General features: G+C 36.1%; 1 protein-coding gene across 4 annotated transcripts; it reads right to left on the bottom strand.

The window, feature by feature from the left end:
* Window positions 1–9,906: 9,906 nt before the first annotated feature.
* LOC120089865 (ATP-dependent Clp protease proteolytic subunit 2, mitochondrial) lies at window positions 9,907–14,170 on the bottom strand. 4 transcript variants are annotated; one of them, XM_039047287.1, is made up of 3 exons: window positions 13,688–14,169; window positions 12,606–13,032; window positions 9,907–10,096 (listed from the first exon to the last, which is right to left on the bottom strand). In XM_039047287.1, the coding sequence occupies exons 1-2, from the start codon at window positions 14,004–14,006 to the stop codon at window positions 12,614–12,616; spliced, it is 738 nt and encodes a 245-aa protein (XP_038903215.1). In that variant the 5' UTR covers window positions 14,007–14,169; the 3' UTR covers window positions 9,907–10,096; window positions 12,606–12,613. The 4 variants fall into 4 exon arrangements, with proteins under 4 accessions (XP_038903215.1, XP_038903216.1, XP_038903214.1 ...); XM_039047288.1 differs by lacking the exon at window positions 9,907–10,096 and adding an exon at window positions 11,808–12,117 and having other exon boundaries at window positions 13,688–14,170; XM_039047286.1 differs by lacking the exon at window positions 9,907–10,096 and adding an exon at window positions 12,126–12,298.
* Window positions 14,171–14,630: the final 460 nt, after the last annotated feature.

The following is a 14,630-nucleotide window of genomic DNA, read 5'->3' as shown; positions in this document are numbered from 1 at the left end:
AAAAATCATCACACTATAAACAAAAGTATTACCCATTGATCTCTCACCTCCTAGCTTTTGCCACACCTACGTAGGTCCTCCACACAAAGGTCCATATATAACGGGTGCAATGGTTCTAAAAAGTAGTAAACCTTATTCCTTTGGTTGGAAAGGAAGACTTTTAGTTTGTGTTACCGCCATTATTGACAGGCATCACAACAAAACCTTTATTTCTTTCAAGCTTTCAATTTTCGCGAAGACCCTTCTACAAGGGATTTCGTTAGAAATATTGAAATTAAATGCATCGCTAGCATGATGCTAACCTGCTATGCCATAACCCACGAATCTTCAATGCAATGCAGTTCTGACTATATCGAAGCAATCTAATAGATCAATTAGTTATAAAACATTTTATCCTATTTTCCTTACAACAACAAACAACTTCTTCCCCATTCCACAATGGCCACTTTTCTAATGTTACAAATTTTTATCACAATAAAACCTACTCTTATACTCCCTTTATCACAACCTAATTCGACTAATACTTAATAAATCATCCGCCTCTTAAAATCGTCATAACTGCAACAAAACATTTCAATATAAGAAATCTCGAAACCGGTTTACTACCATATCTGCCCTTTACTACATTCTTACCCTTTTTCTATTGGCTCCACTGCAAGGTTAACGTATCCTCCATCTTTCTTTTCTAGGTATGTGGAATTTTGTGTTGGTCCCCAGTCATATGTTTTTTTGAACATCTACTGTCCAAGTACCACTTTTATCTTTATGGATCTCAAACATATCTGAGAGAATTAATTCTCAAGATGTAACCTTAGGTACCCAGATTTGTTTGGTCCTTGGGGGTTAGCTCAAAAAATTAGGAATCCATCTCTTTTCATTCATTAATATTGATTTTTTCTTAAATTGCATGCATAAGCTTTATGACCATGTTTTCCACATGCATGACAAAATAATAGAACCTTCTTTGACAACAAGTAGTTTGTAATTTCTTTTGTTTTTGGTGAGGTTTATAACCTAAGCCATCTTTTATCAAATCACTGCATTGTTGCTTACCATCATGATATCTAAATTCTTGTTTCACGAATACCTCGACAAATTCGTCGTAGTGTATCTCGATGACATTGTGGTCTATAGTGCCTCGCTGGAGGACCATCGACATCACCTCCAACTAGTCTTCGAAAAGCTAAGGAAAAATCAGTTGTATGTAAAGAGAAAGAAGTGCTCCTTTGCCCAAGAGCGCATAAATTTCCTTGGCCACGTGATTGAGTGTGGTCGGATTGGTATGGAAGAGCGCAAGGTGGCCGCGATCAGAGACTGGAGAGTACCATCATCCGTGACCGAACTACGATCCTTCCTCGGACTAGCCAACTACTATAGGCTGTTCGTAGAAGGATTCTCGAGAAGAACAGAGCCATTAACCGAGCTGTTGAAGAAAGATAGCCAATGAAGCTGGACTCCTGAATGTCAAGCCGTCTTTGAGGGCTTGAAAAAAGTGATTATTGAGGGGCCGGTCCTCGGAATTGCCGACGTGACCAAGACATTTGAAGTAGAGACTGATGCTTCTGACTTCGCGTTGGGCGGTGTCCTCCTCCAAGACGGACACCCTATCGCGTATGAGAGTAGGAAACTAAATGATGTCGAACGGAGGTATGCCGCCTCCGAGAAAGAGATGTTAGCAGTAGTTCACTGCTTGAGGGCCTGGAGACAGTATCTCTTGGGGGCAAAGTTCGTGGTCAAGACCGACAATAACTCCATTTGCCACTTCTTCAACCAACCAAAGTTGTCGTCGAAACAGGCACGGTGGCAGGAGTGTCTAGCGGAGTTCGACTTCCAATTCGAACATAGACCGGAGAAAAGTAACCAAGCGACCGATGATCTTAGCCAAAAGAGCGAACATGCGGCCCTGTGCATGTTCGCCCGCCTATAAGCAAGTACGTTGAGTGTAACAGTACGAGAAACTGTCAAAACTCACTTGACAAACGACACAGCGATGCAGGACATCATACAGTTGGCCAAAGAGGGGAAGACACGCCAGTTTTGGGTGGAAGACGATATACTATACACCAAGGGCAATCGCCTCTACATCCCCAGATCCGGGGAGTTACAAAGGTCGCTGATGAAGAAGTGTCACGATACACCATGGGCAGGACATAATGGTTGGCAGAAGACTTATGCCCTTCTGAAACAAGGCTACTATTGGCTAAGCCTTCGGGACGATGTCATGCAATTTACCAAGACTTGCCTTGTTTGCCAACAAGACAAGGTCGAAAGGGCGAAATTAGCGGGTCTGCTGGAACCCCTACCTGTGCCCTCTAGACCCTGGGAGAGCGTGTCTCTCGAATTCATCACCCATTTTCCCAAGGTGGGAGAGTTCGAATCGATCCTTGTTATCATCGATCGGTTATCAAAATATGCCACTTTCATCCCGACGCCGAAAATGTGCACAGCCGTGATGATTGCCCAGCTGTTCTTCAAACACATCGTGAAATTATGGGGCGTCCCTGCGAGCATTGTTAGCGATCGGGACGGAAGATTCACTGGGACATTCTGGACAGAATTGTTCAAAATATTGGGGTCAATACTGAATATCTCCTCTAGGCATCCCCAAACTAACGGCCAGACGGAACGCTTCAACAGTATGCTCGAGGAATATCTGCATCATTTTATCGACGCTAGGTAGAAGAACTGGGTCCAGTTGTTAGATGTGGCTCAGTTCTGCTTCAATAGCCAGCAGAGTTCCGCGACCAGAAAAACGCCCTTCGAAGTGGTGTGCGGTAGACAGCCACTCATGCCACACTTGGTGGACCACCCTTATGCAGGCAAAAGTCCTCAGGCACATAACTTCACTAAAGAGTGGAGCAAAACCTCTGAGATAGCTCGCGCCTACCTAGAAAGAGCATCAAGAAGGATGAAGAAGTGGGCTGATAAGAAGCGGAGGGCCCTCGAGTTTCAAGCCGGGGACAAGGTTCTGATCAAGCTACGATCGGAACAGTTTCGTTTCCAAGGCCAAAGAGACCAACGGCTAGTAAGGAAATATGAAGGTCTAGTGGAGGTAATTGAGAAGGTCAGGAGAACCTCATATAAGGTTCAGTTACCCTCATGGATGAAGATTCATCCTGTCATCCATGTGAGTATCCTGAAGCCCTGTCATCCCGATCTCGAGGATGAACAACGAAACATGCTAAGGCGCCCACCAGTCACGATGAAGAATTTCGCTGAGAAAGAAGTTGCACAAACCTTGAATAAACGTACGCACCGTATTGGAAGACCCAGATGAAAAATAACAGAGTTCTTAGTGAAATGGAAGGATCTCCCCGACGAAGAGATCAGTTGGGAGTGGGCCGAAGATTTGAAGAATGCAGCTCCAACCATTACAGATTTTGAAAAAGGTCAGTTGACGGGGACGTCAACCAATTAAGTGGGAGAGAATGCCACGGTCATGCTTGTCCAGGGCCTGTTGCCCATGGCCGCATGCCCAATCCAACCCCCTTCTAGCATACTTTCATATCTTGTATTGTATTAGCTTAGTTAGCTTGCTTTCTTTACATTTTCATTGTAAGTGACCACTCGCCCTTTTGCATATGCAAGGGTGCCAATTGGCTTTTTGTTCAGAATGTACTATATGGGGATAAGACTAATCATCACTTCCCCATACCCGGAGTAGTACTCTATAAAGCTTTTGTTGTTGCTTATTGCTTTCTAGCCTACTACAATCTTTCTTTCTTTATTCACGCTCACAAAAACTTCTTACGAAAACCTTTTCTCCAAACCCGTTTTCTAAAACCGTTTTCCCTAAAACTGGGGTGGAGATTGCGAGAGGCACTCGGTGTGCCACCGGCAGTTCGTATTCGAGTTGGCTGACTTGTTCGTGAGTGGGAACAAGTGCTGCATAATCGCTAAGAGAAGCTTCCGAAAGAACGATTGTGACACGCCGCATCTGCCTGCGGTTTCTTCACAGAATGTGGCAAGTGACGCTCAATCCTCTCTCCTGTGCGCGTGGTGCTCATTTCATCCGTCTATTTTTTTTTATTTTCATTCTTATTTTCCTTTAATTTTCTGATCCAATTTTCTCCAAATTCTCATCAAATTTCAGTTTTTTCAAATTTGATTTCCTTCCATCCTTCAAATTCTTTTTATTCTCCAAATCTCAATAATTCCAATCTTTCAAAATTCCTCTCTTAATTACAAATCCTTTCATTTTCTATTCTTAATCAATCTCCACCCTTCATTTGCAATCATATCCAATGGCCAAAATTTATCCTCCTCGCCTATAAATTCGACTTGATTTTACTCTTCATTGACACATACCAAAAAAAAAAAAAAGCTATCAAGTCTCAAGCTCTCAATTCTCTCTACTCTCAAATTCTTGTCCTCCTTGCTCCTAAATTGGCCTAGAGTTATTTTTATGATTTTTTTTTAGTGCTCAACTTGTGTATTTAACCTTCAAGAGGTAATATTGTGAGGTTTTTTTAAAAAATTTTTGGGAATTGTATTAAGATGTGGGTACACCTTGGGTTGTGAGAAAAAGAAATTGGTTTGATCCTGAACCAGGATCTTGAGTTTCTCTTTAGCCTAAGAAAAAGAGGGTCGTTTGTCGGTTTGGTCCTCACCTGCAAGAGGATCACTTAGTGAAATACCCAAGAAGGAGTCTTGGAGAGTGGAGTAGGCAATTTGCCGAACCACTATAATTTCCGGTGTTTTCTCTTCCTCTCTCTTTTATTTCTTGTTTTCAAATTTTTTGTTTCTTGTCTTTGATATTTTTTTAATCTTTCCTAATTGCATGATTTAATTTTTAGTGTGTAATTTAAATTTATCCTTGATTAAATTGTCTTTAAATTTGAAGTTATCATAGCTTGCATGATTTAAGTTTTGTCTTACATAAATTTTCTTTAATCAAATTAGTGGGTTAACTTTATTGAGCATTGTTGGAAGATAAAATTATTTTTTAAAAATTGATAGTCAACCCTATTCACCCCTCTAGTGTTGTCTTTAGATCCTAAACAATCTCGCAGTGTCTTGAGAACAGTTAGATTCTTCAAAGTCGTCACAATGGACACGGAATCAGACACTGCTGAATCACCATTTTCAAACTTCTGTGAGTAAAATAATTTAATTTTTATTGTGTACATATACTGTTTATGTGTGATTGATTGCTGATTGATCTTTATACATGAGTTGTTATGAGTTATTAGTTAATTGAGAAGCTAGTGTTTGCTTCTTTTTTTTTTTTTTAATTGTATAGGTAGGTGTAATTAGTTATTTACTAGTTTCATTTATTTTATAGATGGACAGCAGTAGTGGTAATGCAAGTGGAATCGGTAATAATGAAATGTCTTCCCCTCATCTTCCTCCCCCTTCTAATGTTAGCCAAACTCCTAAAAATATACCACCTCTACCTCCCAAGTCCAATCAAAAGAGGCCTAATAAACTAACCTCGTTTGTGTGAGATCATTTCATAAAAATGGAAGCAAGTGCTAATGATGGAGCTAGGTGCAAATGTAACTATTGTGGTAAAGATTGCGCATGTGATAGTAATACTTGTGGAACTAGTACTTTATGGAAGCACTTAAGAAATCAATGTAAAAAATACCCATATAAAGAAGAAGAAAAAGGACAAACCACCCTAACTCTCGTACCTTCAAATGATGGAAAATGAGTCAATGCTAGTAATTTTGTCACGACATTGTTTAGCCAACAAGTGTGTAGACTAGCATGCGCTAAGATAATAATTATGAATGAGTTGTTCAAATTTGTTGAGACAGAGGATTTTAGACACTTTTGTAGTGTTTCTGTCCTAAGTTTGATTTCCATCGAGAGTCACAATCGCTAGAGATGTATATCAACTTTATCTTGAGGAGAAAAAAAAGTTTAAATCATTTCTAGTTAAAAGCTCTTAAAGAGTTTGTCTTACTACCGACACATGGACTTCACTACAAAGTGTGAACTACATGGTCATCATTGCACATTTTATTGATTCTAAATGAGTTTTGCATAAGAAGATTTTGAGTTTTTGTCAAGTTGCTAATCATAAGGAGGAGACTATTGGGAAGATGATTGAGAGTTGTTTGTTGGAATGGGGGATTGAAAAAAAAAAAAATTTCATCACCGTTGATATTGCAAGTTCTAATGATGTGGCTATTTCTTATGTTAAGAGAAGAATTAAAAGTTGGAAATCGATTGTTTTAGATGGAGAACTATTACACATGAGATGTTGTGCCCACATTATTAATCTTATTGTGAATGATGGACTGAAAGATATGCATGATTCTATTGTCAGTGTTTGTAATGCTGTGAGATATGTTCATCACCTAAGAGAATGAAAAAATTTAAAGCTTGTGTGAAACAAGAAAAAATTAGGCTCTTGTTTGTTTAGATGTGGCAACTAGGTGGAATTCTACTTATTTAATGCTTGAACATGCAATTAAATTTGAGAAAGCTTTTAGAACTTTAGAGGAGGAGAAAGAGGACTCAAATTTTGTTGATTACTTCGAGGAAGATGACCGTGGAAATAAAAGATTGGGGCCCCCAAGTACACCGGATTGGTTGAGGTGTTTTTATTAAGTTTTTAAAAAGGTTTTATGAAACCACCACAACGCTAAATGGATCTTCATATGTGACTTCTAATATTGATTATAATGAAATTAATAAAATTCAGTTTGCTTTAAACAAATGGAGCAACAATACCAACTCTGTTCTAAGTATGATGACTATGAATATGAAGACAAAGTTTGATAAGTATTGAGGTTTTGTGGCTATGGTGATTGATCCTTGGTACAAGTTAAAGTAATTGAATTATTGTCTTTCCAATGTTTTTGACAGTGATGTGGTTAAGGATATGGTTGAGAGTGTGAAATTATATTTGTATCGTCTATATGACTTTTACAAATCACATAACACTTCTCCTCGAGATAGTCATAGTACCAATTATTCTCAACAATCAAAGACTGTCACTATAAATGAAGAAGATCATGGGATGGACGAAGAAATAGATGATCTGTTGATAACTTTTAAGAGATTGAAAGAATAAGAAAGTTCATTGGAAGTGGAGAATTATTTGACTTCTTATTTGTCTAACAAGGTTATAGAAGATAAAGATGATTTTGAGATATTGTACTGGCTACAAATATCTCATTTTATCAAAAATTGTTCGAAATGTTTTGGCAGTTCTGATATCTACCGTCGCTTCTGAATTTGCGTTTATAGGAGGGAGGATTCTTGATTCCTTTCGAAGTTCTTTGACTCTAAAAACAGTGGAGGCCGTGATATATACACAAAATTGGATTCGTGGTGGCTCAGTGTTACTAGATCTCCATCCACAACTTGAAGAGTTAGAGACGTGTGAAAATATTGAGTCAGATAATTAAATGATTTTTTTGTACATGTCTAAACTGTTTATTGTACACGTCTAACATGTATTATGCGCAAATAATTAATATATTTAATTTTGCACGATTCGTTTTGTAGAAAGTCCATCATCTTCTGTCCTTTTGAAATAAGGAATTGGATTTGGAGCATAATGATGATTTTAATGGTAAGTTTTGCTACCATAAGATCAAATATTATTATTACATATAAATTATCCTCTTGGTTTAATGTATTTGTGATTTTTTCAAGCATTGAGAATGAGAAGTGAAAAGACCAAAGATGAAGAAGAAAACTCACTCAAGTCATTCGTCATGCCTCATGTGCATTGGTGCTCTTGAATGTTGTTATTGAACTTAGCTTTTGAATGTTATTATTGAATTTTTTGTAATAGGCCACTAATCATTATTAAACTTGGACTTTTTGTTTCTATTTTGAATGTAGACTTGAATATTTTGTTTAAAGACTTCGAACTTGAACATTTGAATTGAATTGTTTGAGGAAGTTTCTTTTAAAATTTATATTGAATTTATGGTAGTTGTATTTTAATGTAAATATTAAAATCTTGCATAGATTACAATAGTACATGTTTTTTATTATTAAATTTTTATTAATTGATAATATATTTAGAATTAGTTCACTTTTGTAAATATTAAGGTTTATTAACCTACAAAAATCAAATTGTTCAATAGAACGGGAAGTAACGAAAAAGAACCGTCAAAATTCAAAAAAAAAAAAAAATAGATGACCCGACCTGACCCAATCTGGAAATTTTGGGTTGGGTTAGGTTGGGTTGACCCTTAAAAATAAACCGATCGCCCATTATTAGGCAACCTGATTTTTTAGGTTGGTCCACAAAATTCTTCCAATCCGAACCATGTACACCCCTATTGGCTAATAGTAAAAAAAGGCTTAATTTGATAAAGGGCTAAGAGAATGAGTTTATTACATGGAAACCACCTACTTAAAATTTAATATTCTATGAATTTTCTTAACACCTAAATGTAATAGGATCAGATGAATTATCCCTTAGTCGAAGTGCGTGTGAATTGGTTCATCAATTAAAGATTGAATGTCCATTTATTTTAACAAGCAAATGTTATATGGTTAATCAATTGTTGCTCGAGTATAATTGGAATGTGTATAATTTGGTCTCAACATTCACGAATGTCGAAGTATTTTCATTGATCTCTATAGAATCAAAATAATCAAACAATACTTTTAAGAAGAATCAAGATTTGAAATATTGATGTTGATAAGAATATTAAGATCTCAATTTTCTGGAAATATCGATGGAAATATCGATATCGATGAAAATTTTAGAAAAAAATATAGAATATGACGGAAATGGATACAAATTGTTATAATTAGTTAATAAAAATTTTATTGTGGCTTTAATTAGACTATAATTGACCATTTTTAATCACACTTTCTATAAAGTAAGACAACATTTAGATGTCTATTGTAAATGTACGTGTAAATGTTGATATGAGAGCATGAATTTAAAAAAGAAATGGAAAAATAATTACAAATTAATATAAAATTTAGAAATATTTTGAGGTAAAATGACGCGAAAATTATGAAAATTTTGGACGGCAAAAGAAAAAAAAACTCAACAATTCAATTTAAAGGTGAAATGATGTGAAAAAATTAATGAAAAAAGTTTGAATGAGATTAAAAATAAATATAGGTTATTTTTTGTGGTGTTTCTCAAGTTAATTTTTTTTTAAAAAAAATGAAAGTTTTTAGGAAAAAAAATAAAGCTAAAATTTGAGAAAAGTTGAAAATTTAAAAACTTAACACATAAAAAGGCTGCTTTTTTTTTTTTTTTTTTTTTNGTTGAAAATGACATTGGTGTGCAAAAGTATAAAATTGTGTGTAATCAGAACCATAATTAAAAAACTTGAACCAGGCTAATATAGTTAATTAAAAAAATCGAAATTTCCTCAAAATGTTAATTTCTCGAAATCTCGAAATTTCATAAAAATGGAGGGGATCAAAATATTCTTGAAATATTTTCGAAATTTTGTCGAAATTTAGAAAAAAATGAAAATTTTCCCAATCAAAATTTCGAGCCATTCGAAATATCAAAAGTTCGATCGAAATTTCAAGATTTCGATGGAAGTTTTAAACTATGAGAACAATTAATCTCATGTATCCTTTTCGTCTAAAGGATAAATTATACATGGATGAAAAAACTAAAATTTAAATTTTACAAACTTTTTATTAAAAAATTGATATCTAACTCATAGAATCAAAACGAAAAGAATGAAGGAAGACTAACAAAAAGAAATTACCAACATTGCTTCACTTAATGTTTTGTTAATGATATTTGTTTTTCTTGAGTTGTGAGTTGCCAACCTTTTTTGAAACATTTCCGGTAGATCTTTTAAGGTGAAATCAAAAGTAAAGTCTCAAGCATCCATGTCCAAAATGGACAATATCATATTATTGCGGGTGGTTGTTCACAATCTATTTTTGCTTTTTATGTGTCTTTCTTCTGTCTTGATCTTGGAGCCATGCCCTCTTTTGGTAATATATTAATGTTTCAGAATAAATTAATATTGATAAATAATTCAAATTTTACAAAAATCTATATTTTCGACATTTTATTTACACTTGGGAAAGAGTCATACCACCTATGACGTTGGTAAAATTTTAAGTTCTTGCTTACAATGAGTGGTCTAGTCAAGTTGAGTCGCTAATTAATCCATCCACAGTGCTTAGAACTCACCTGAGAGACAAGTCATCAAGTAGCATTCAGTCCCCATAACAAAACAACTGCCTAAGTATTGCCTTTGTCCATTACAAAACTATCTTGGAGTAGAAATCTATAAGACTGTTGAGGAAAAACTAAGACCTGAAATGGTACAATTACTCAAAATGGAAGCTAGAACCTAAACATAGTTATACCTAGAGATATCTAGGAGATGCCATTTCCCATCTCCATCCCCGCTTTCCATTTCATTCTCCATCCCGTCAAGTTACCCATAGAGATCGGGACAAGGATTCCCCGCAGAGATTGGATTCCCACAAGAAATTTTTCCCCGATACTTTTTTTTTCTTTTGAAAAAAATAATTAATTTAAATCATTAATGTGATCAAATTTTAATTAAACAATTAACTCTATCATTTAAAAAAGTTAATCAACTTTTGTAATAGAAAGAAATAAATATAAATCAAATTATTCCCCTATATAATCTAATTTAAATATTCAATTTAAACATATTCATTATCTTGCCCAATAAACAATAAACTTAAAATTTAAATATAATATTTATATAGTAATAATAACATAATATTAGATAATTAAACTAACTAAATAAGGCTAATTAAGGCGGGAACGAGGAACGGGACGGGGCAAGGAATGCATTCCTCATCCCCGTCCCCGTTTAGCTTTTCTCTACTCCCTCCCCCATTTCCCGCTTAATCGAGGCCCGTTCCCATGGAAAAATTGGACATCTCTAATTATACCATTCTAGGTCATAACCACACCCATTTCAAATCCTATTTTCCACCCAAAATTAAATACTATATATATATATATATATATATATATATATATACCAAAAATACTTTTGAACCATTCATGAAAGGTCAAGTTACTATTGCAACTTCGGAAAAGAGATGGATTCTTTAAACAAAACAAAAAATTCAAAAGTATCAGTTGTGCCTTGTACTTACATTTTGGGATTGTTTGGGAGGCTGGAATATAATCAAGATTATTGATAATCAGGTAAGTGTTGGAATGAGTGAGGAATCGAGAACGAATGGAAATGAAATCGTTATGCGTGAAAACGATGGAAAAAATGGTTGGGTTGAAAACTGTAAAAACGAAATGAGTTTGGACAATCGGGCCCAAAAAGCTCAATCCAAACATAGGTTTTGGATTACATTACATCACAAATTCATTCCATTACGGCTTTCAAACAGCTCCTTTTTATATATTTTTTTTCCCCTTTCCCCTTCGAGGACTAATCTCACTACACAATCTAAAACACATCACGTAGAGCGGGTGCCATGGATTTGAACCCATAAGAGGAGACATTTCCTTGCCTACTAAGGCCATAAAGCACTCTCAGATGCACTTCCAATTGGTCAAGGGATCAAAAGACATCACGAAATGCCATGGATTTGAACCTATAAGAGGATACATTTCCTTGCCTACTAAGGCCATAAAGCACTCTCTGATGCACTTCCAATTGGTCGAGGGCGCTAAAAAGTAAAGCTAAATATACAAGAAATGCCTTCTGATGAAAGGCTATCAAGAAAGGCTCTACCAGTCTCTTTAATCAACGAGTACTATGAAAAGCTTGAAGAGAAAGAAAAGTCCTCCATATCTAACAAATCTGGGGCCATTAAGAACCAGAATCATGTGTATGAAGCAAACACTAATTCACTCAATAACCAAAAACGTATTACAAAACTACAGATGGAAGTGAAGGTTAGAGCATAGGACAACTGCATTAAATAATGAAACAAGCAGCAAAGGATTGAAACCATGCTGAAGAAACACAAAAATACTCCAAATATGGGAAAAGCATAAAACATTTTTATGGAATCCAGCTCAAAATCCAAATTAACCAAGTTTTGCACCGCGACAGAAGTCTATTCTTGGTAGTATTGACAATGTACACACAAATGAGCTTATCATAACACAAAGAAACCTTAATCAAATTCAGCCAGTTCTGATCTCATTGCATAAAAGTATGTGTACATGGACTGAAGTACAAATTCTCCCCAGTCTGATACGGTCTACAAAATTATGCCACGCTGTTGTAAGAATCTAATAAGAACCCTCTACTGTTTTTTGATAAATTATGCAGCACATGACATGACGTAAAGTTTACAGAGTTCCATTTCCCGTGTTATACCGTGGACCCTATCCATATAACTTCGCAGAAGTATATATTGTGATCCCTTGCTACATGATACTCTATAGAAGTGAACTAGAATCAGATACTATAAGGTCAAGAGTATAAACATCTACTATACGAGCAAATTTTTAAAATTTATTAAATTTCAAGCCTTTCTCTCAGATATGTTAATAAAAGCTGTCAATGCCTATATCAACGCCGAATACATAAAATAACAATACTGATCCAAACAGCCAAAGGGACATTTAGCCAAGAAAAAATAATTATTTGCATTCCATCTAGGAAGATAAGATTAACTTTTGGATAAATCTATCAAAAGTCAGTATGCAACTTGAAATGCCATATACTTTCACGTCAAGATCTTACCTCAAATCTTAGCTCGAACCTTTATCTTTGCCTTCATTACCAACTGCATCGGTCACCAGGGCTATGGGCCTTTGATCAATCACCTCGTCAATTATGCCAAACTCCTTGGCCTCTTCTGGGGTCATAAAATAATCCCTGTCCATATACTTCTGAATAATCTCTACTGACTGTGATGTATGCTTGGAATACAGCTCATTTAGTGCATCCCAAACCCGAACAATTTGTTTCGTGTGAATTGTCATATCCTTTGCTTGCCCACTGTATCCACCGGAAGGCTGGTGAATCATGATAGTTGCATTAGGAAGTGATCGTCTCTCACCCTTGGCACCAGCAGCTAGAAGAAGAGAAGCCATCGATGCAGCCTGACCCAAACAGATGGTGTTGATGGGCGACCTTATATACTGCATAGTATCATATATAGCAAGCCCTGTAAATACATGACAATTATTGGTGATACTATCAAAGGTGAAAACTACAAATCTTCTACGCAGGAAAGGTTGGCACTTCGAACGAAGTTTAAGATTATAAGTTTTGAATATGAAAGCAATTTGAAGCCTGTTTGGGGTAACAAACGGTGGAAATTAACATTATAGCCTAGGGGCCGGGGGCATGGATGCACAGTTCCAGCATGAGATTAGCCAAATTTCATAATTAGTGAACTGTGATAATTTGAAATTCTCTCTCTTTTTAGTACCGGGGTATGAGGATTTGAAACTCCAATCTCAAGTGAAGGAGTATGTGTCACTTTTGCTGATCAAATCTTATTGTTTTCTTGTGAAAAAAACATCAAATTGGGAGCATATAATACGAATTAGTTGTACTACAAATGTGCATATGGATGTGGTAACTACCACTAAACCCAAAACCCAAAACCAAAGAGATCAAACCTATAGATTATTTAGGGATGATCTCCCACTTCAATAACATGATAAAACAACCTTAACCTAATTTAATAATCTGTTCGTGCTCTTAACAACATTCTCAAAGTCAGAAATGACAAGTCCAGAAACTGATAGAAATTATGACAATGAAAAAAACAATGAAGTGGCTGTGAATAAGTAACATATATCTTTCAATTATACCGGCAGTGACGGCGCCGCCGGGGGAGTTGAGGTACATGTTGATGGGCTTCGAGGGATTCTCAGACTCGAGAAAGAGGAGCTGAGCAACCACGACATGGGCAGTATCGTCAGAAATAGGGCCATTGATGCAAATTATGCGCTCCTTGAGAAGACGAGAGAATATGTCGTAGGCTCTTTCTCCTCTCGATGTGTGTTCAATGACCATCGGAACCAAGCTGTAAGCACGACGAAAATCCCTCGTCGCCGTTCTTCCGTTGGCCGAAGCTGTGGATTTAGCAGCGAGCAGCATTGAGGTGGAAGCTAAACTCCTCCAAATCATGGCGAACTGGTTCGATTTGTTGGGATTGTAATCGAGGGTTTATCAGCTTCAACTTCAACCTCCAGATTTAAGAGTTTCTTCTCTTTCCCTCCCGCTCTCTCTTTTTCTCTGAAAGCCAAGTGAAATTTGGTTTTTTTCCCCTATGAATTTGTGGGCCGGAATACTGCTGCTTTTGCTTCCCTTGTAATGAGCCCATTAGGTTTTATTCGTTTAATACTCATTGGGCAAATATATAACACTAATTACACCCTCATTTGAAGAAATAGCAAATCACGAAAGTCTTTTGAAATATAGCTATTCACCTCGTGATTTGTACTTAAAATCACTCATAAATGAAGGTGAAAGATGATAATTTAGGTGAATGGTGATGACTGACGAATTACTTCTCTATGTGAGAAGAATAAGCAATGTGTCGAGGTGATCGTGGTTTACATACAATGTATACAAGCTTTCCTGAATCAAACCCAAGTATAAATCTGACTCAGGCTTCCTGATAAGTCCAGGATCGAATACAAGGATTTTTTACAGTCTAACGCGGCCCTAACATTGTCTCAATTATAGATGGGTTCCATATTAACGAGAGTGAAGATTATTTATACTAACCTCGATGTAGGCATGCAAGAA

The sequence above is a fragment of the Benincasa hispida genome, chromosome 11 (genome assembly GCF_009727055.1).
Source record: "Benincasa hispida cultivar B227 chromosome 11, ASM972705v1, whole genome shotgun sequence".
NCBI classification, from domain to species: Eukaryota; Viridiplantae; Streptophyta; class Magnoliopsida; order Cucurbitales; family Cucurbitaceae; genus Benincasa; species Benincasa hispida.
The sequence above is the reverse complement of the archived record's forward strand: the minus strand, read 5'-3'. Positions and strand labels throughout refer to the sequence as shown.